The 21,030-nt window shown below is 45.8% G+C and overlaps 1 protein-coding gene across 1 annotated transcript in view; it reads left to right on the top strand.

The window, feature by feature from the left end:
• Positions 1-4,215: 4,215 nt before the first annotated feature.
• The window catches only part of LOC124023180 (striatin-like), a 51,786-nt gene continuing 34,971 nt past the window's right edge, over positions 4,216-21,030 (top strand). The window contains exon 1 of the mRNA XM_046337708.1: positions 4,216-4,570. Within this exon, the coding sequence (XP_046193664.1) occupies positions 4,358-4,570 (213 nt within the window). The 5' untranslated portion in view covers positions 4,216-4,357. The remainder of the gene's footprint in view (positions 4,571-21,030) is intronic.

The following is a 21,030-nucleotide window of genomic DNA, read 5'->3' as shown; positions in this document are numbered from 1 at the left end:
GTAAAATGGGTCTACCTTCGATGTTCTTGTCTTGTCTTGAGGCTTTAAACGTCACCCAAGACATCCTTTTTAATAATACATTTAAATGTTTGGCATCTGCTGTTCATAAAGTATTTTACTTGCTGATCCTGTGCATGAAATAGACCTCACAGACCAGTCCTTTACAACACATGAAATAGACCCCACAGGCCAGTCCTTTACAACACATTAAATAGACCTCACAGGCCAGTCCTTTACAACACAACACATTAAATAGACCTCACAGGCCAGTCCTTTACAACACAACACATTAAATAGACCCCACAGGCCAGTCCTTTACAACACATTAACAACATCCCCTGTTTGAGAGACCGAGTTCTACTGAGGAACATTACCTGCTGATGTGATGATCCATGCTAACATGGGATGCATGATTTCATGACTTCTGAAGGAAGAAATCTATGGGAAAGATTGTTTGGAAGATGAAGTAATGATTTAATATTCTTTTTGATTGCCTGTAAATAGTTGGTTGTTATTTAAAGGTAAATATAAAGATGCATTAAAAAAGGAACTGAAAAATCAGATTGTGAACTTCACGAGTGGGATGATAATGTCAACAAAACAATGTTACGCTAACAAGGCATATCAAGGCATATCAACTCATGAGTCACTACCCACAGTTGATGAAGTCACTACCCACAGTTGATGAAGTCACTACCCACAGTTGATGAAGTCACTACCCACAGTTGATGAAGTCACTACCCACAGTTGATGAAGTCACTACCCACAGTTGATGAAGTCACTACCCACAGCTGATAAAGTCAAACCACGACCCACAGTTAATAAAGTCTAACCACGACCCACAGTTAAGTCAAACCACGACCCACAGTTAATAAAGTCAAACCACGACCCACAGTTAATAAAGTCAAACCACTACCCACAGTTAATAAAGTCATGTACGACCCACAGTTAAGTCAAACCACTACCCACAGTTAATAAAGTCAAACCACGACCCACAGTTAATAAAGTCAAACCATGACCCACAGTTAATAAAGTCATGTACGACCCACAGTTAAGTCAAACCACTACCCACAGTTAATAAAGTCAAACCACGACCCACAGTTAATAAAGTCATGTACGACCCACAGTTAAGTCAAACCACTACCCACAGTTAACAAAGTCAGACCACGACCCACAGTTAAGTCAAACCACTACCCACAGTTAATAAAGTCAAAACACGACCCACAGCTAATAAAGTCAAACCACGACCCACAGTTAATAAAGTCAAACCACTACCCACAGTTAATAAAGTCAGACCACGACCCACAGTTAAGTCAAACCACTACCCACAGTTAATAAAGTCAAACCACTACCCACAGTTAATAAAGTCAAACCACTACCCACAGTTAATAAAGTCAAACCACTACCCACAGTTAATAAAGTCAAACCACTACCCACAGTTAATAAAGTCAAGCCACGACCCACAGTTAAGTCAAACCACTACCCACAGTTAATAAAGTCAGACCACGACCCACAGTTAAGTCAAACCACTACCCACAGTTAATAAAGTCAAACCATGACCCACAGTTAATAAAGTCAAACCACGACCCACAGTTAATAAAGTCATGTATGACCCACAGTTAAGTCAAACCACTACCCACAGTTAATAAAGTCAGACCACGACCCACAGTTAAGTCAAACCACTACCCACAGTTAATAAAGTCAAAACCCACAGACCCACAGCTAATAAAGTCAAACCACGACCCACAGTTAATAAAGTCAAACCACTACCCACAGTTAATAAAGTCAAGCCACGACCCACAGTTAAGTCAAACCACTACCCACAGTTAATAAAGTCAGACCACGACCCACAGTTAATAAAGTCAAACCACTACCCACAGTTAATAAAGTCAAACCACTACCCACAGTTAATAAAGTCAAACCACTACCCACAGTTAATAAAGTCAAGCCACGTTAATAAAGTTGTTTTTTCCACAGTTAAGTCAAACCACTACCCACAGTTAATAAAGTCAGAATAAAGTCAAACCACGTTAATAAAGTTGTTTTTTCACCCACAGTTAATAAAGTCAAACCACTACCCACAGTTAATAAAGTCAAACCACTACCCACAGTTAATAAAGTCAAACCACTACCCACAGTTAATAAAGTCAAACCACTACCCACAGTTAATAAAGTCAAACCACTACCCACAGTTAAGTCAAACCACTACCCACAGTTAATAAAGTCAAACCACTACCCACAGTTAATAAACCACTACCCACAGTTAAACCCACTACCCACAGTTAATAAAGTCAAACCACTACCCACAGTTAATAAAGTCAAACCACTACCCACAGTTAATAAAGTCAAACCACGACCCACAGTTAATAAAGTTGTTTTTTCACCTATTCTACAGTTAATAAAGTTGTTTTTTCACCTATTCTACAGTTAATAAAGTTGTTTTTTCTACAGTTTTTTTTTGTCACTTTTTTCCATTTCTGTTTTTGCTCCAAATGTTAGTGTGATGTGTTTTTCTTGTACAACTGCACACAGAGGTTGAATCATGTGTAGGATATCAAACTACAATGAGAGCTCAAAGCTCCTGGCCCAGAGACGGTTATAGTGACCATTTACAGCTATTGGAGAATGTATCATGTCAATAAAGCTTCCTTGTGTATTACATTTTAATAGTTCTGACAAGTATATTACTGTGCCATATAGGCTACTGATAATAGTGTATCGGTATAGTTAGTTATATGTGACGGGCTGACAAGGTACAAATCTGTCGTTCTGCCCCAGTTAACCCACTGTTCCTAGGCCGTCATTGAAAATAAGAATTTGTTCTTAAGTGACTTGCCTAGTTAAATAAAATAAATGGAGAAGAAATGGTTTTGTACGGTTATCAATGAGGAGATTAATGCCCTGGGGGAACAGGATAGCGTTTGATTGGATTCGTTTTGAAACCGGGCGTGAGCCATGTGCCCCGTCAAGAGCCGACGGCTGAAAACAAGTGATGCACGTCAAGCGTGTGGAGTAATGAGTTCCGAGTAAATGTTTCTAAATGCAAAAGTGCTTGCTCTTTATAAAAACAGATAATTTTACTTGGATTCTTTATGTATCTGAACTATACATCAGGCTTTTGTGGTTGACATTATTACCAACCCGGTTACGTTCGAACAGGCGGGGCCCGGCGTTTTCTTCCCTCGCCGCTTTCTCCAGGTGCATCATACGGATTATCCGGTTCAGTCTAATCGAACTCCCTCAATGGGAACGACGACAGGGCGGTTGTGCGCTTGAAAACTGTATCTAAAGTTCCCCAGGCGAGGGACGCCGGTCTGTGGATGAGCCTGTGCTGCTCCCAACAAGTTGTGTAGGTTCAAAATGAAAGATTTGTTTTTACAACCACCCGAGCCACGGCCAGTTCACCCCGTTATCACCCAGAAGGCGCGGCCAGTACAGCTGCATCAAAGCTGGGAGCGAGAGACTGAAAAACAGCTATCTGAAGGCCATCAGGCTGTTAAACAGCCATCACGAGCCGGTTCCACCCGGTTACGTTACCCTGCACCTTAAGAAGTTGCTGCGCCATATACATAAACTTGAAATCACAAGCCACTTTAATAATGTTTACATATTTTTTGCTTTACTCATCTCATATATATATATACTGTAATCTATTTTACTGTATTTTAGTCTATGCCACCGCAGACATTGCTCATCCTAATATGTATGTATTCGTTAATTCCATGATTTCACTTTTAGGTTGTGTGTATTGTTGTGAATTGTTAAGATATTACTGCACTGTTATAAACTAGAAACACAACCATTTCGCTACACCTGCAATGACATCCGGTGAGCATATATTATATATATTATATGTATATGTATATATATACCATTTCGCTACACCTGCAATGACATCCGGTGAGCATATATTATATATATATATGTATATGTATATATATATATATATATTTTATATATATTTTATATATATATTATATATATTTTATATATTTTTATATATATATTTTATATATTTTTATATATATATATATATATATATATATTTTTTTATATATATATTATATATATATTTTATATATTTTTATATATATGTGACAAATAACATTTGATTGGTATGGGTCCTGCTTGTGTTTCCTCGGACCACCTCCACATCCTTATATGGTGTGGGAGTGATCACGTTCTCTGACGTCAGGTCGGTGACGCCCAGTTCCTCCAGGAGACTGTCGACATACCCGAGGTTTGTTTCTGCACTTCCGCTCTCTTACCGTATAGCTAAACGATATCTAGACCTCACGGAGGAGCAAGGACACAACAACGAGGAGATATCTGTTCTTGACCCGAACCGAGCCCGGCCATGGACGAACAGGCAGGGCCCGGTGTTTTCTTCAACAACAACAATAACTCTATTTTAGCCGGTGTGGGGAAGGTACTGCTACCGGAGGGGGATGCAGGGGAAGCGGACAGGTCTCCGTACAGCATCCCGGGGATCCTACACTTCCTGCAACACGAATGGGCTCGTTTCGAGGTGGACCGGGCTCAATGGGAGGTGGATCGGGCCGAATTGCAGGTGAATTAACTTTATATTTCATTCACTTTCAGATGATTAAAAAATAATAAAAAATAAATTATACTGCTAGCTGATTTTGTAACACACTAGTCGTGTGTTTTTGTGGCACCAATGTGATTGTTGTGATTTAGTATTAGTTAGTTATCTTGTAACTAGTTAACACTGCAGCGCACCCTGGTCGGTTAGCATATGCTAACTAGTTAGCCACTCTTTTATTGTCAAACAAGACGCCTAGCTCTATGTATTTAGCTCGTTCTGGACGATGTTTAGTTTTACACGCTAGCTAACTAGTCGTTTTGTTCAAATAAACTAGTTAACTAAAATGTTAACTAACCCAATGTACCGCCAAAAAAAATGGGACGTTTGTTTGCTAACTAGCTATTGAATAAACTAGCTATAATTCCCCAAAAGGGTGGCTAACCAGTTAGCCAGCTAATAATGTAACTAACTGGTTGACTAGTCAATCTGTTCTCTGCTACTTTTTTCAAATGTAAAATGCCATTTAAACAATCGTATTTGTGTGCAATTACATCCTGTGAAAGTATATATGCCATCTCCCCAACACAATGAATTGTATTGGTCACATACATCCATATTTAGCATATGTTATTGCGGGTGTAGTGAAATGCTTGTAAAAAAATATTTTTAAAAACGCCCCAGTATAGTGTGCATTGTCCATCTGAAGACGGTTTTTGAAGGATAGACGAATGTGTACGGCACCCAAACGTTTCCTGCATGTGTTTTCCTCCTTCCTGACATTTTGAGTTCAGATGGCACCTGTGTACTTCAAGGAAAGCTCAGATGGCCTGGTGCTGTTGAAGGGAAGCTCAGATGGCCTGGTGCTGTTGAAGGGAAGCTCAGGTGGCCTGGTGCTGTTCAAGGGAAGCTCAGATGGCCTGGTGCTGTTCAAGGGAAGCTCAGATGGCCTGGTGCTGTTCAAGGGAAGCTCAGGTGGCCTGGTGCTGTTCAAGGGAAGCTCAGGTGGTCTGGTGCTGTTCAAGGGAAGCTCAGGTGGCCTGGTGCTGTTCAAGGGAAGCTCAGGTGGCCTGGTGCTGTTCAAGGGAAGCTCAGGTGGCGACACTAGCATGGGGCTACTATAGCCCACTAGCATGGGGCTACTATAGCCCACTAGCATGGGGCTACTATAGCCCACTAGCATGGGGAGCTCAGGTGGCGGGGGAAGCTCAGGTGGCGACACTAGCATGGGGCTACTATAGCCCACTAGCATGGGGCTACTATAGCCCACTAGCATGGGGCTACTATAGCCCACTAGCATGGGGCTACTATAGCCCACTAGCACGGGGCTACTATAGCCCACTAGCACGGGGCTACTATAGCCCACTAGCACGGGGCTACTATAGCTCACTAGCACGGGGCTACTATAGCCCACTAGCACGGGGCTACTATAGCCCACTAGCACGGGGCTACTATAGCCCACTAGCACGGGGCTACTATAGCCCACTAGCACGGGGCTACTCTAGCCCACTAGCACGGGGCTACTCTAGCCCACTAGCACGGGGCTACTCTAGCCCACTAGCACGGGGCTACTCTAGCCCACTAGCACGGGGCTACTCTAGCCCACTAGCACGGGGCTACTCTAGCCCACTAGCACGGGGCTACTCTAGCCCACTAGCACGGGGCTACTCTAGCCCAATAATATACACTTAGCCATCGATGGTAACACAATTATAGTTTAGACCACATTTTGAGACTGTGTTTGTTTACATTGTTTACGAACAAGCTGATACATGCTGATGGGGTACGACAGTTGAATTAAACTGATGAGGAATCCGTGGGTATATATCATTAGTTTATGTTGTAACTGCAAATTGCCCCCTTTTTTTTTTTTTTTTAGGTCCAAGGACCTTTTTATATAATTTTCAGAGTTAACATTAGACCTGCTCTGGTTAGCCAAACCAGCCAAATACTCCCATCTAACGTTAAACGTGACTCGTCAATTACAATGTGTTTATAGGATATAGGATATATTTATAGTTATATCCATTTACTGTCGTATCACAAATGTTAAATATACAGTCAGTGTCCGCTGTTTATTTTTACCTTTATTTAACTAGGCAAGTCAGTTAAGAACAAATTCTTATTTTCAATGACGGCCTAGGAACAGTGGGTTAACTGGCCTAGGAACAGTGGGTTAACTGGCCTAGGAACAGTGGGTTAACTGGCCTAGGAACAGTGGGTTAACTTAACAAAGATTTGTACCTTGTCAGCTCGGAGATTTGAACTTGCAACCTTTCGGTTACTAGTCCAACGCTCTAACCACTAGGCTACCCTGCCGCCCCAGATGTGTTACAGTGACAGCTGATAGTGTTTTTCAGTAACAACACATTTCTGTCGTCCTTCTGTTACACACAGGTGTTCGGGGCATGTAAGATAGATAATTAGCACAGGCGGTCGCTTTTTGTAGTCTTCCGTTAACAGGAGCTCCAACACGGATTCATGGCCCTACCAGAACTCTTAACACTATAAAGGTGCGTAAGTCATTTAACCTTTTTTATGTTTTTACAAAATAATTTCTTGCTGATGTGAAAGATACTTTCCTTAAGTTTCCAAAAACCATTTCGCATGCGATATGTGTTCACGTTCGGACCAAGCATTTGGCCTCTTAACTAATGTACCCGTGTTCACAATATAGGGTGGATGGATTAGTGGTGAGGGTGGATGGATTAGTGGTGAGGGTGGATGGATTAGTGGTGAGGATGGATGGATTAGTGGTGAGGGTGGATGGATGGATTAGTGGTGAGGATGGATGGATGGATTAGTGGTGAGGATGGATGGATGGATTAGTGGTGAGGGTGGATGGATGGATTAGTGGTGAGGGTGGATGGATGGATTAGTGGTGAGGGTGGATGGATGGATTAGTGGTGAGGGTGGATGGATGGATTAGTGGTGAGGGTGGATGGATGGATTAGTGGTGAGGGTGGATGGATGGATTAGTGGTGAGGATGGATGGATTAGTGGTGAGGGTGGATTAGTGGTGAGGGTGGATTAGTGGTGAGGGTGGATTAGTGGTGAGGGTGGATTAGTGGTGAGGGTGGATTAGTGGTGAGGATGGATTAGTGGTGAGGGTGGATTAGTGGTGAGGATGGATGGATGCATTAGTGGTGAGGATGGATTAGTGGTGAGGATGGATTAGTGGTGAGGATGGATTAGTGGTGAGGATGGATTAGTGGTGAGGATGGATTAGTGGTGAGGATGGATTAGTGGTGAGGATGGATGCATTAGTGGTGAGGGTGGATGGATGGATTAGTGGTGAGGATGGATTAGTGGTGAGGATGGATTAGTGGTGAGGGTGGATTAGTGGTGAGGATGGATTAGTGGTGAGGATGGATTAGTGGTGAGGATGGATGGATTAGTGGTGAGGGTGGATGGATGGATTAGTGGTGAGGGTGGATGGATGGATTAGTGGTGAGGATGGATGGATTAGTGGTGAGGATGGATGGATTAGTGGTGAGGATGGATGGATGCATTAGTGGTGAGGATGGATGGATTAGTGGTGAGGGTGGATGGATGGATTAGTGGTGAGGGTGGATTAGTGGTGAGGATGGATGGATTAGTGGTGAGGATGGATGGATGCATTAGTGGTGAGGATGGATTAGTGGTGAGGATGGATGGATTAGTGGTGAGGATGGATGGATGGATTAGTGGTGAGGATGGATGGATGGATTAGTGGTGAGGATGGATGGATGGATTAGTGGTGAGGATGGATGGATGGATTAGTGGTGAGGATGGATGGATGCATTAGTGGTGAGGATGGATGGATTAGTGGTGAGGATGGATGCATTAGTGGTGAGGATGGATGGATGGATTAGTGGTGAGGATGGATGGATGGATTAGTGGTGAGGATGGATGGATTAGTGGTGAGGATGGATGGATGGATTAGTGGTGAGGATGGATGGATGGATTAGTGGTGAGGATGGATGGATGGATTAGTGGTGAGGATGGATGGATGGATTAGTGGTGAGGATGGATGGATGGATTAGTGGTGAGGATGGATGGATGGATTAGTGGTGAGGATGGATGGATTAGTGGTGAGGGTGGATGGATTAGTGGTGAGGGTGGGTGGATTAGTGGTGAGGGTGGGTGGATTAGTGGTGAGGGTGGGTGGATTAGTGGTGAGGATGGATGGATTAGTGGTGAGTGTTTCCTACTCAGATGTAGTATATTTGCCATTGTTTAAGCATCTTAAATTGTCCTTGTGGTCCACTCTGTGTAGCTGTGTTTTATATTTACTGGTCAAACCACAACTGAACGAGCGTGTGCTGTGTGTGTGTGTGTATAACGCTCGTAGGACTGTTTGATAAATCAGCCGTTTTTCTATTTGTCCGAACATTCTAAATTCTGTTTCGTAAGTAGTATTTTAGAGTAGTTTCTACACAACGTTGATAATTGAGGCCCCTGGTCTTTATGTTGAGCTTTGTGCTTCCTGTTGTTGTTGTTGAGGGCCATGTTATCCGGTTCTGGTCCAGAAGAGAACTCATTATTCTAAAGCGGAACCATAATTCTCGTTTCTGTGTTCCATTTTTTCCGTACTACGCTGCTGTGCAACCAACCCACAACATGTTGGCTAGTATGCTGCTACCACTACTGCTCTGTGTTTCTCCATCTGCAGTGTAGAAATTGGACGGTGTTACCCCAAATTCTACTTCAGTTAATAGGCCAAACATTGTGTGTACACATTGCAAGTTGTCTCTCATTCTGTCCTTTTCAGATCTTTTCGTTCTCTCTCTCTTTCTCTCTTTCTCTCTTTCTCTCTCTCTCTCTTTCTCTCTCTTTCTCTCTCTTTCTCTCTCTTTCTCTCTCTTTCTCTCTCTCTCTCTCTCTCTCTCTCTCTCTCTCTCTCTCTCTCTCTCTCTCTCTCTCTCTCTCTCTCTCTCTCTCTCTCTCTTTCTCGCTCTCTTTCTCTCGCTCTCTTTCTCTCTCTCTCTTTCTTTCTCTCTCTTTCTTTCTCGCTCTTTCTCTTTCTTTCTCGCTCTTTCTCTTTCTTTCTCTCTCTTTCTCTTTCTTTCTCTCTCTCGTTCTCTCGTTCTCTCTTTCTCTCGTTCTCTCGTTTTCTCTTTCTCTCGTTCTCTCTTTCTCTCTTTCTCTCTCTTTCTCTCTCTCTGTTTGTTGGAAACGCAACGCCGTACTATGTTCTGTTACACGAAGGGTTTCCTCTCATGCTGCAAGAGCCGGAAGTTGGTAATAATGGTTAGTGTGTTTGTGAGGTTGGCTGGCTCACTCATCAACGGTTCAATTCTGGGGTGGAGCTCTATGTGATGCTGGCTTCACCAGGTGGAGCTCTATGTGATGCTGGCTTCACCGGGTGGAGCTTTATGTGATGCTGGCTTCACCGGGTGGAGCTCTATGTGATGCTGGCTTCACCGGGTGGAGCTCTATGTGATGCTGGCTTCACCGGGTGGAGCTCTGTCTTCGCACTAGTGTCTAGATAAGAGCATCTGCTAAATGACTAACATGTCATTGACCCCAGGGAGACTTAAGTAATCCACAGTGGGCTGTAGCGTCTGTCTCAGGGGCAGCCTTTTTAAAGTCTTGGAGCGCCTGTTGGAGAAGACGAGGTTTGTGGGTGCTTACAGGCCTTGTTTTCTGTTTGTGTCTCTGTCAGTGGAGGAGGCTCCACCCGTAGACAGACCGATTGGGTTACACGTGCCCCTGGGTTGATTTGCACTTTACTACTGTAATGACTCACTTCCTTCCTGTCATTCATATGTTTGTACTGTCTTCTACCAACGCCCCATATCAGCTTTTAGTGCAGGACGGACCCGGTCGTTAGTAGAGGTGTCTTCAGGACAGACCCGGTCATGAGTAGACTTGTCTTCGGGACAGACCCGGTCATGAGTAGACTTGTCTTCGGGACAGACCCGGTCATGAGTAGACTTGTCTTCGGGACAGATCCGGTCATGAGTAGACTTGTCTTCGGGACAGACCCGGTCATGAGTAGACTTGTCTTCGGGACAGACCCGGTCATGAGTAGACTTGTCTTCGGGACAGACCCGGTCATGAGTAGACTTGTCTTCGGGACAGACCCGGTCATGAGTAGACTTGTCTTCGGGACAGACCCGGTCGCTAGAGGACGTGTCTTCGGGACAGACCCGGTCGCTAGAGGACGTGTCTTCGGGACAGACCCGGTCGCTAGAGGACGTGTCTTCGGGACAGACCCGGTCGCGAGTGGACGTGTCTTCGGGACAGACCCGGTCGCGAGTGGACTTGTCTTCGGAACAGACCCGGTCGCTAGAGGACGTGTCTTCGGGACAGACCCGGTCGCTAGAGGACGTGTCTTCGGGACAGACCCGGTCGCTAGAGGACGTGTCTTCGGGACAGACCCGGTCGCTAGAGGACGTGTCTTCGGGACAGACCCGGTCGTTAGAGGACGTGTCTTCGGGACAGACCCGGTCGTTAGAGGACGTGTCTTCGGGACAGACCCGGTCGCTAGAGGACGTGTCTTCGGGACAGACCCGGTCGCTAGAGGACGTGTCTTCGGGACAGACCCGGTCGCTAGAGGACGTGTCTTCGGGACAGACCCGGTCGCTAGAGGACGTGTGTTCGGGACAGACCCGGTCGCTAGAGGACGTGTCTTCGGGACAGACCCGGTCGCTAGAGGACGTGTCTTCGGGACAGACCCGGTCGCTAGAGGACGTGTCTTCGGGACAGACCCGGTCGCTAGAGGACGTGTCTTCGGGACAGACCCGGTCGCTAGAGGACGTGTCTTCGGGACAGACCCGGTCGCTAGAGGACGTGTCTTCGGGACAGACCCGGTCGCTAGAGGACGTGTCTTCGGGACAGACCCGGTCTGTCCCGGAGACCGCAGGCCGTAGCAGGCAGGCAGACTGTTTCATCAGACCAGAGAATCTGTGTCATTGGGGACCTGTAATTGCTACAGACGTGTTTTCCGTACCCTTCCACAGATCTGTACGTCGACACAATCCTGTCCCTCTAGTAAAAGCTTTTCCATCTCTGTCCAAGCCGGAAAGAACAGGCGCAATGGATTATTGTCATTGTAGTTCATTATCGTTTCTGCTCTGAACTAGGTTGAATATTTGCATATTAAACTACAACTCCCTTCAGCCCAGCATTCCACATAGTTTTTCTGAATGATTTGATTTCTCTCCAGAGAAAGTGTTGGGCTCACAAAAAAACTAAAACAAAATGGAATTCAAGGAATTGAACTGACTTCGGTTGTTTTAATAAGAGAGAATCTCCTATTTTTGTTAATTGCTCAGCACCATTTGATAGTAGACTGTTTCAGTGTAACATCGCAATTTAGTTGTTGTTTTTTTAAGACCTTCTGCTTGAATAAATAGGCAAAAGTACATTTTGTCCCTCGTTAGATGCCGTAGCCAGTATACACTTCCTTCAAATTGTCAGAATTAGTCTAAGAACTCAAGAAATGCCATTAATTTAGACTTTTTTTTTTTTTGTCAGAGAAGATCTTAGTCGCACAATTTTACATTTTAAGTTGTTTGATTCAGTATTTCTCAAGTGTCTCCATACTGTTGACCAATCACGGGGCTTAGACTTGTGCATGTATTATACTGTTGACCAATCACGGGGCGTAGACTTGTGTATATATTATGATGACACTAAGTGTTTGGGATGGGAAGCGTGCAGACGCTTTAAGATCCCATTGTCCTTCGCCTCATGTCAAACGAGCGGACCAATATGAGTTCTCCTGGCAGAAAGAACAGGCATGTGGCTGCCGAGGTCAGAGTGAGCACGTGGTCGGGCCCTTAGGGAGAACGGAAGAGAAACCTAGAGGGAAGTTCTACTGAGTCAGATCCACTACGGGGCTGATGATGAAGCAGCCTGACTAGATCAGTGTCTCCATGGTTCTGGTTCTGGTCCACGCCAGCCAGTGTCACTGTACTCTACCTCATCAATCAGTGCCTCCATGGTTCTGGTCCACGCCAGCCAGTGTCACTGTACTCTACCTCATCAATCAGTGCCTCCATGGTTCTGGTCCACGCCAGCCAGTGTAACTCTACTCTACCTCATCAATCAGTGCCTCCATGGTTCTGGTCCACGCCAGCCAGTGTAACTCTACTCCACCTCATCAATCAGTGTCTCCGTGGTTCTGGTCCACGCCAGCCAGTGTAATGGTACTCTACCTCATCAATCAGTGCCTCCATGGTTCTGGTCCACGCCAGCCAGTGTAATGGTACTCTACCTCATCAATCAGTGCCAGGGAGAACGCTGTCCTAATCAGTTAGTCCTCATTGTGTTGTCTTTCCACTGTGTTAGTAGTAATCACAGTTAGTCCTCATTGTGTTGTCTTTCCACTGTGCTAGTAGTAATCACAGTTAGTCCTCATTGTGTTGTCTTTCCACTGTGTTAGTAGTAATCACAGTTAGTCCTCATTGTGTTGTCTTTCCACTGTGTTAGTAGTAATCACAGTTAGTCCTCATTGTGTTGTCTTTCCACTGTGTTAGTAGTAATCACAGTTAGTCCTCATTGTGTTGTCTTTCCACTGTGTTAGTAGTAATCACAGTTAGTCCTCATTGTGTTGTCTTTCCACTGTGTTAGTAGTAATCACAGTTAGTCCTCATTGTGTTGTCTTTCCACTGTGTTAGTAGTAATCACAGTTAGTCCTCATTGTGTTGTCTTTCCACTGTGTTAGTAGTAATCACAGTTAGTCCTCATTGTGTTGTCTTTCCACTGGGTCTTTCCACACACTAAGTCTCTAAATGCAGGAAAGAAAGCAGTGTTCCTTCCTAATCTGTCAGAAAGCCAACAACCTCTTGTCAGGACTTGTGTTTCCTGTTATCTCTGTTGTTCTAGCCAGTCTGTACAGTCCTGGTTAAAGGACGACTGTTTTGCTTCTGCTCTCGTCTGTCGACTGATAGGAATGTGTGGAATGTACGTGGCTCGTTATCAGGTGAGGCATCGGTGGTGTTCTATGGGTTGTGCTGCAACTGACAGACTGGCTAGGTAACAGCTAACCCTGTTCACTATTCAGAGACAGGCTAGGTAACAGCTAACCCTGTGTTTACTATTCAGAGACAGGCTAGGTAACAGAACCCTGTGTTCACTATTCAGAGACAGGCTAGGTAACAGCTAACCCTGTTCACTATTCAGAGACAGGCTAGGTAACAGCTAACCCTGTGTTTACTATTCAGAGACAGGCTAGGTAACAGCTAACCCTGTGTTTACTATTCAGGGACAGGCTAGGTAACAGAACCCTGTGTTCACTATTCAGAGACAGGCTAGGTAACAGCTAACCCTGTTCACTATTCAGAGACAGGCTAGGTAACAGCTAACCCTGTTCACTATTCAGAGACAGGCTAGGTAACAGCTAACCCTGTGTTCACTATTCAGAGACAGGCTAGGTAACAGCTAACCCTGTGTTCACTATTCAGAGACAGGCTAGGTAACAGCTAACCCTGTGTTCACTATTCAGAGACAGGCTAGGTAACAGCTAACCCTGTGTTCACTATTCAGAGACAGGCTAGGTAACAGCTAACCCTGTGTTCACTATTCAGAGAGACAGGCTAGGTAACAGCTAACCCTGTGTTCACTATTCAGAGACAGGCTAGGTAACAGCTAACCCTGTGTTCACTATTCAGAGACAGGCTAGGTAACAGCTAACCCTGTGTTCACTATTCAGAGACAGGCTACGTAACAGCTAACCCTGTGTTCACTATTCAGAGAGACAGGCTAGGTAACAGCTAACCCTGTGTTCACTATTCAGAGAGACAGGCTAGGTAACAGCTAACCCTGTGTTTACTATTCAGAGACAGGCTAGGTAACAGCTAACCCTGTGTTTACTATTCAGAGACAGGCTAGGTAACAGGTAACCCTGTGTTTACTATTCAGAGACAGGCTAGGTAACAGCTAACCCTGTGTTCACTATTCAGAGACAGGCTAGGTAACAGCTAACCCTGTGTTCACTATTCAGAGACAGGCTAGGTAACAGCTAACCCTGTGTTCACTATTCAGAGAGAGGCTAGGTAACAGCTAACCCTGTGTTCACTATTCAGAGAGAGGCTAGGTAACAGCTAACCCTGTGTTTACTATTCAGAGACAGGCTAGGTAACCGCTAACCCTGTGTTCACTATTCAGAGACAGGCTAGGTAACCGCTAACCCTGTGTTCACTATTCAGAGAAAGGCTAGGTAACCGCTAACCCTGTGTTCACTATTCAGAGACAGGCTAGGTAACAGCTAACCCTGTGTTCACTATTCAGAGACAGGCTAGGTAACAGCTAACCCTGTGTTTACTATTCAGAGACAGGCTAGGTAACAGCTAACCCTGTGTTTACTATTCAGAGACAGGCTAGGTAACAGCTAACCCTGTGTTTACTATTCAGAGACAGGCTAGGTAACAGCTAACCCTGTGTTTACTATTCAGAGACAGGCTGGGTAACAGCTAACCCTGTGTTTACTATTCAGAGACAGGCTGGGTAACAGCTAACCCTGTGTTTACTATTCAGAGAGACAGGCTGGGTAACAGCTAACCCTGTGTTTACTATTCAGAGACAGGCTAGGTAACCGCTAACCCTGTGTTCACTATTCAGAGACAGGCTAGGTAACCGCTAACCCTGTGTTCACTATTCAGAGAAAGGCTAGGTAACCGCTAACCCTGTGTTCACTATTCAGAGACAGGCTAGGTAACAGCTAACCCTGTGTTCACTATTCAGAGACAGGCTAGGTAACAGGTAACCCTGTGTTCACTATTCAGAGACAGGCTAGGTAACAGCTAACCCTGTGTTCACTATTCAGGGACAGGCTAGGTAACAGCTAACCCTGTGTTCACTATTCAGAGACAGGCTAGGTAACAGGTAACCCTGTGTTCACTATTCAGAGACAGGCTAGGTAACAGCTAACCCTGTGTTCACTATTCACAGGGACAGGCTGGGTAACGGCTAACCATGTGTTTACTATTCACAGAGACAGGCTGGGTAACAGCTAACCCTGTGTTCACTATTCAGGGACAGGCTGGGTAACAGCTAACCCTGTGTTCACTATTCACTATTCAGGGACAGGGACAGGCTAGGTAACAGCTAACCCTGTGTTTACTATTCAGAGAGACAGGCTGGGTAACAGCTAACCCTGTGTTTACTATTCAGGGACAGGCTGGGTAACAGCTAACCCTGTGTTCACTATTCAGGGACAGGCTGGGTAACAGCTAACCCTGTGTTCACTATTCACAGAGACAGGCTGGGTAACAGCTAACCCTGTGTTCACTATTCAGGGACAGGCTGGGTAACAGCTAACCCTGTGTTCACTATTCAGGGACAGGCTGGGTAACAGCTAACCCTGTGTTCACTATTCAGGGACAGGCTGGGTAACAGCTAACCCTGTGTTCACTATTCAGGGACAGGCTAGGTAACAGCTAACCCTGTGTTTACTATTCACAGGGACAGGCTGGGTAACAGCTAACCCTGTGTTCACTATTCAGAGACAGGCTAGGTAACAGGTAACCCTGTGTTTACTATTCAGGGACAGGCTGGGTAACAGCTAACCCTGTGTTCACTATTCAGGGACAGGCTGGGTAACAGCTAACCCTGTGTTCACTATTCACAGAGACAGGCTGGGTAACAGCTAACCCTGTGTTCACTATTCAGGGACAGGCTGGGTAACAGCTAACCCTGTGTTCACTATTCAGGGACAGGCTGGGTAACAGCTAACCCTGTGTTCACTATTCAGGGACAGGCTGGGTAACAGCTAACCCTGTGTTCACTATTCAGGGACAGGCTAGGTAACAGCTAACCTTGTGTTTACTATTCAGAGAGACAGGCTGGGTAACAGCTAACCCTGTGTTTACTATTCAGGGACAGGCTGGGTAACAGCTAACCCTGTGTTTACTATTCAGGGACAGGCTGGGTAACAGCTAACCCTGTGTTCACTATTCAGGGACAGGCTGGGTAACAGCTAACCCTGTGTTCACTATTCACAGGGACAGGCTGGGTAACAGCTAACCCTGTGTTCACTATTCACAGGGACAGGCTGGGTAACAGCTAACCATGTGTTTACTATTCACAGAGACAGGCTGGGTAACAGCTAACCCTGTGTTCACTATTCAGGGACAGGCTGGGTAACAGCTAACCCTGTGTTCACTATTCACAGGGACAGGCTAGGTAACAGCTAACCCTGTGTTTACTATTCAGAGAGACAGGCTGGGTAACAGCTAACCCTGTGTTTACTATTCAGGGACAGGCTGGGTAACAGCTAACCCTGTGTTCACTATTCAGGGACAGGCTGGGTAACAGCTAACCCTGTGTTCACTATTCACAGAGACAGGCTGGGTAACAGATAACCCTGTGTTCACTATTCAGGGACAGGCTAGGTAACAGCTAACCCTGTGTTTACTATTCACAGGGACAGGCTGGGTAACAGCTAACCCTGTGTTCACTATTCAGAGACAGGCTAGGTAACAGGTAACCCTGTGTTTACTATTCAGGGACAGGCTGGGTAACAGCTAACCCTGTGTTCACTATTCAGGGACAGGCTGGGTAACAGCTAACCCTGTGTTCACTATTCACAGAGACAGGCTGGGTAACAGCTAACCCTGTGTTCACTATTCAGGGACAGGCTGGGTAACAGCTAACCCTGTGTTCACTATTCAGAGAAAGGCTAGGTAACCGCTAACCCTGTGTTCACTATTCAGAGACAGGCTAGGTAACAGCTAACCCTGTGTTCACTATTCAGAGACAGGCTAGGTAACAGGTAACCCTGTGTTCACTATTCAGAGACAGGCTAGGTAACAGCTAACCCTGTGTTCACTATTCAGGGACAGGCTAGGTAACAGCTAACCCTGTGTTCACTATTCAGAGACAGGCTAGGTAACAGGTAACCCTGTGTTCACTATTCAGAGACAGGCTAGGTAACAGCTAACCCTGTGTTCACTATTCACAGGGACAGGCTGGGTAACGGCTAACCATGTGTTTACTATTCACAGAGACAGGCTGGGTAACAGCTAACCCTGTGTTCACTATTCAGGGACAGGCTGGGTAACAGCTAACCCTGTGTTCACTATTCACAGGGACAGGCTAGGTAACAGCTAACCCTGTGTTTACTATTCAGAGAGACAGGCTGGGTAACAGCTAACCCTGTGTTTACTATTCAGGGACAGGCTGGGTAACAGCTAACCCTGTGTTCACTATTCAGGGACAGGCTGGGTAACAGCTAACCCTGTGTTCACTATTCACAGAGACAGGCTGGGTAACAGCTAACCCTGTGTTCACTATTCAGGGACAGGCTGGGTAACAGCTAACCCTGTGTTCACTATTCAGGGACAGGCTGGGTAACAGCTAACCCTGTGTTCACTATTCAGGGACAGGCTGGGTAACAGCTAACCCTGTGTTCACTATTCAGGGACAGGCTAGGTAACAGCTAACCCTGTGTTTACTATTCACAGGGACAGGCTGGGTAACAGCTAACCCTGTGTTCACTATTCAGAGACAGGCTAGGTAACAGGTAACCCTGTGTTTACTATTCAGGGACAGGCTGGGTAACAGCTAACCCTGTGTTCACTATTCAGGGACAGGCTGGGTAACAGCTAACCCTGTGTTCACTATTCACAGAGACAGGCTGGGTAACAGCTAACCCTGTGTTCACTATTCAGGGACAGGCTGGGTAACAGCTAACCCTGTGTTCACTATTCAGGGACAGGCTGGGTAACAGCTAACCCTGTGTTCACTATTCAGGGACAGGCTGGGTAACAGCTAACCCTGTGTTCACTATTCAGGGACAGGCTAGGTAACAGCTAACCTTGTGTTTACTATTCAGAGAGACAGGCTGGGTAACAGCTAACCCTGTGTTTACTATTCAGGGACAGGCTGGGTAACAGCTAACCCTGTGTTTACTATTCAGGGACAGGCTGGGTAACAGCTAACCCTGTGTTCACTATTCAGGGACAGGCTGGGTAACAGCTAACCCTGTGTTCACTATTCACAGGGACAGGCTGGGTAACAGCTAACCCTGTGTTCACTATTCACAGGGACAGGCTGGGTAACAGCTAACCATGTGTTTACTATTCACAGAGACAGGCTGGGTAACAGCTAACCCTGTGTTCACTATTCAGGGACAGGCTGGGTAACAGCTAACCCTGTGTTCACTATTCACAGGGACAGGCTAGGTAACAGCTAACCCTGTGTTTACTATTCAGAGAGACAGGCTGGGTAACAGCTAACCCTGTGTTTACTATTCAGGGACAGGCTGGGTAACAGCTAACCCTGTGTTCACTATTCAGGGACAGGCTGGGTAACAGCTAACCCTGTGTTCACTATTCACAGAGACAGGCTGGGTAACAGATAACCCTGTGTTCACTATTCAGGGACAGGCTAGGTAACAGCTAACCCTGTGTTTACTATTCACAGGGACAGGCTGGGTAACAGCTAACCCTGTGTTCACTATTCAGAGACAGGCTAGGTAACAGGTAACCCTGTGTTTACTATTCAGGGACAGGCTGGGTAACAGCTAACCCTGTGTTCACTATTCAGGGACAGACTGGGTAACAGCTAACCCTGTGTTCACTATTCACAGAGACAGGCTGGGTAACAGCTAACCCTGTGTTCACTATTCAGGGACAGGCTGGGTAACAGCTAACCCTGTGTTCACTATTCAGGGACAGGCTGGGTAACAGCTAACCCTGTGTTCACTATTCAGGGACAGGCTGGGTAACAGCTAACCCTGTGTTCACTATTCAGGGACAGGCTAGGTAACAGCTAACCCTGTGTTTACTATTCAGAGAGACAGGCTGGGTAACAGCTAACCCTGTGTTTACTATTCAGGGACAGGCTGGGTAACAGCTAACCCTGTGTTCACTATTCAGGGACAGGCTGGGTAACAGCTAACCCTGTGTTTACTATTCAGAGACAGGCTAGGTAACAGCTAACCCTGTGTTCACTATTCAGGGACAGGCTGGGTAACAGCTAACCCTGTGTTTACTATTCAGGGACAGGCTGGGTAACAGCTAACCCTGTGTTCACTATTCAGAGACAGGCTAGGTAACAGCTAACCCTGTGTTTACTATTCAGAGACAGGCTAGGTAACAGCTAACCCTGTGTTTACTATTCAGAGACAGGCTAGGTAACAGCTAACCCTGTGTTCACTATTCAGAGACAGGCTAGGTAACAGCTAACCCTGTGTTTACTATTCAGAGACAGGCTAGGTAACAGCTAACCCTGTGTTCACTATTCAGAGACAGGCTAGGTAACAGCTAACCCTGTGTTTACTATTCAGGGACAGGCTGGGTAACAGGTAACCCTGTGCTCACTATTCAGAGACAGGCTGGGTAACAGGTAACCCTGTGTTCACTATTCAGAGACAGGCTGGGTAACAGCTAACCCTGTGTTTACTATTCAGGGACAGGCTGGGTAACAGGTAACCCTGTGTTCACTATTCAGAGACAGGCTGGGTAACAGCTAACCCTGTGTTTACTATTCAGGGACAGGCTGGGTAACAGGTAACCCTGTGTTCACTATTCAGAGACAGGCTGGGTAACAGCTAACCCTGTGTTTACTATTCAGAGACAGGCTAGGTAACAGCTAACCCTGTGTTCACTATTCAGAGACAGGCTGGGTAACAGGTAACCCTGTGTTCACTATTCAGAGACAGGCTAGGTAACAGGTAACCCTGTGTTTACTATTCAGAGACAGGCTAGGTAACAGCTAACCCTGTGTTCACTATTCAGAGACAGGCTGGGTAACAGGTAACCCTGTGTTCACTATTCAGAGAGACAGGCTGGGTAACAGGTAACCCTGTGTTCACTATTCAGAGACAGGCTAGGTAACAGCTAACCCTGTGTTCACTATTCACAGAGACAGGCTAGGTAACAACTAACCCTGTGTTTACTATTCAGAGACAGGCTAGGTAACAGCTAACCCTGTGTTCACTATTCAGAGACAGGCTAGGTAACAGCTAACCCTGTGTTCACTATTCACAGAGACAGGCTAGGTAACAACTAACCCCGTGTTTACTATTCACAGAGACAGGCTAGGTAACAGAACCCTGTGTTCACTATTCAGGGACAGGCTGGGTAACCGCTAACCCTGTGTTTACTATTCAGGGACAGGCTGGGTAACAGCTAACCCTGTGTTTACTATTCAGGGACAGGTTGGGTAACAGGTAACCCTGTGTTTACTATTCAGGGACAGGCTGGGTAACAGGTAAATATTAGGCTTCAGCCTTTGTTTGTGTTTCACCGCTACCGGGGGACAAGTCAACAACACTAGCATAAGAAAGTTGAGACCGATGTAAGTCTGTGTGTGTGTTTTGAATCTGTGTAATTATATGTACGTAGTTGTAGGAGTGAGTGGATGGAGTGAGTGAGTGAGAGTGGATGGAGTGAGTGAGAGTGGATGGATGGAGTGAGTGAGAGTGGATGGATGGAGTGAGTGAGAGTGGATGGATGGAGTGAGTGAGAGTGGATGGATGGAGTGAGTGAGAGTGGATGGATGGAGTGAGTGAGAGTGGATGGATGGAGTGAGTGAGAGTGGATGGATGG

The sequence above is a fragment of the Oncorhynchus gorbuscha genome, unplaced genomic scaffold (assembly GCF_021184085.1).
Source record: "Oncorhynchus gorbuscha isolate QuinsamMale2020 ecotype Even-year unplaced genomic scaffold, OgorEven_v1.0 Un_scaffold_1529, whole genome shotgun sequence".
Lineage (NCBI taxonomy): Eukaryota > Metazoa > Chordata > Actinopteri > Salmoniformes > Salmonidae > Oncorhynchus > Oncorhynchus gorbuscha.
This window is presented reverse-complemented; position numbering and strand designations above follow the sequence as displayed.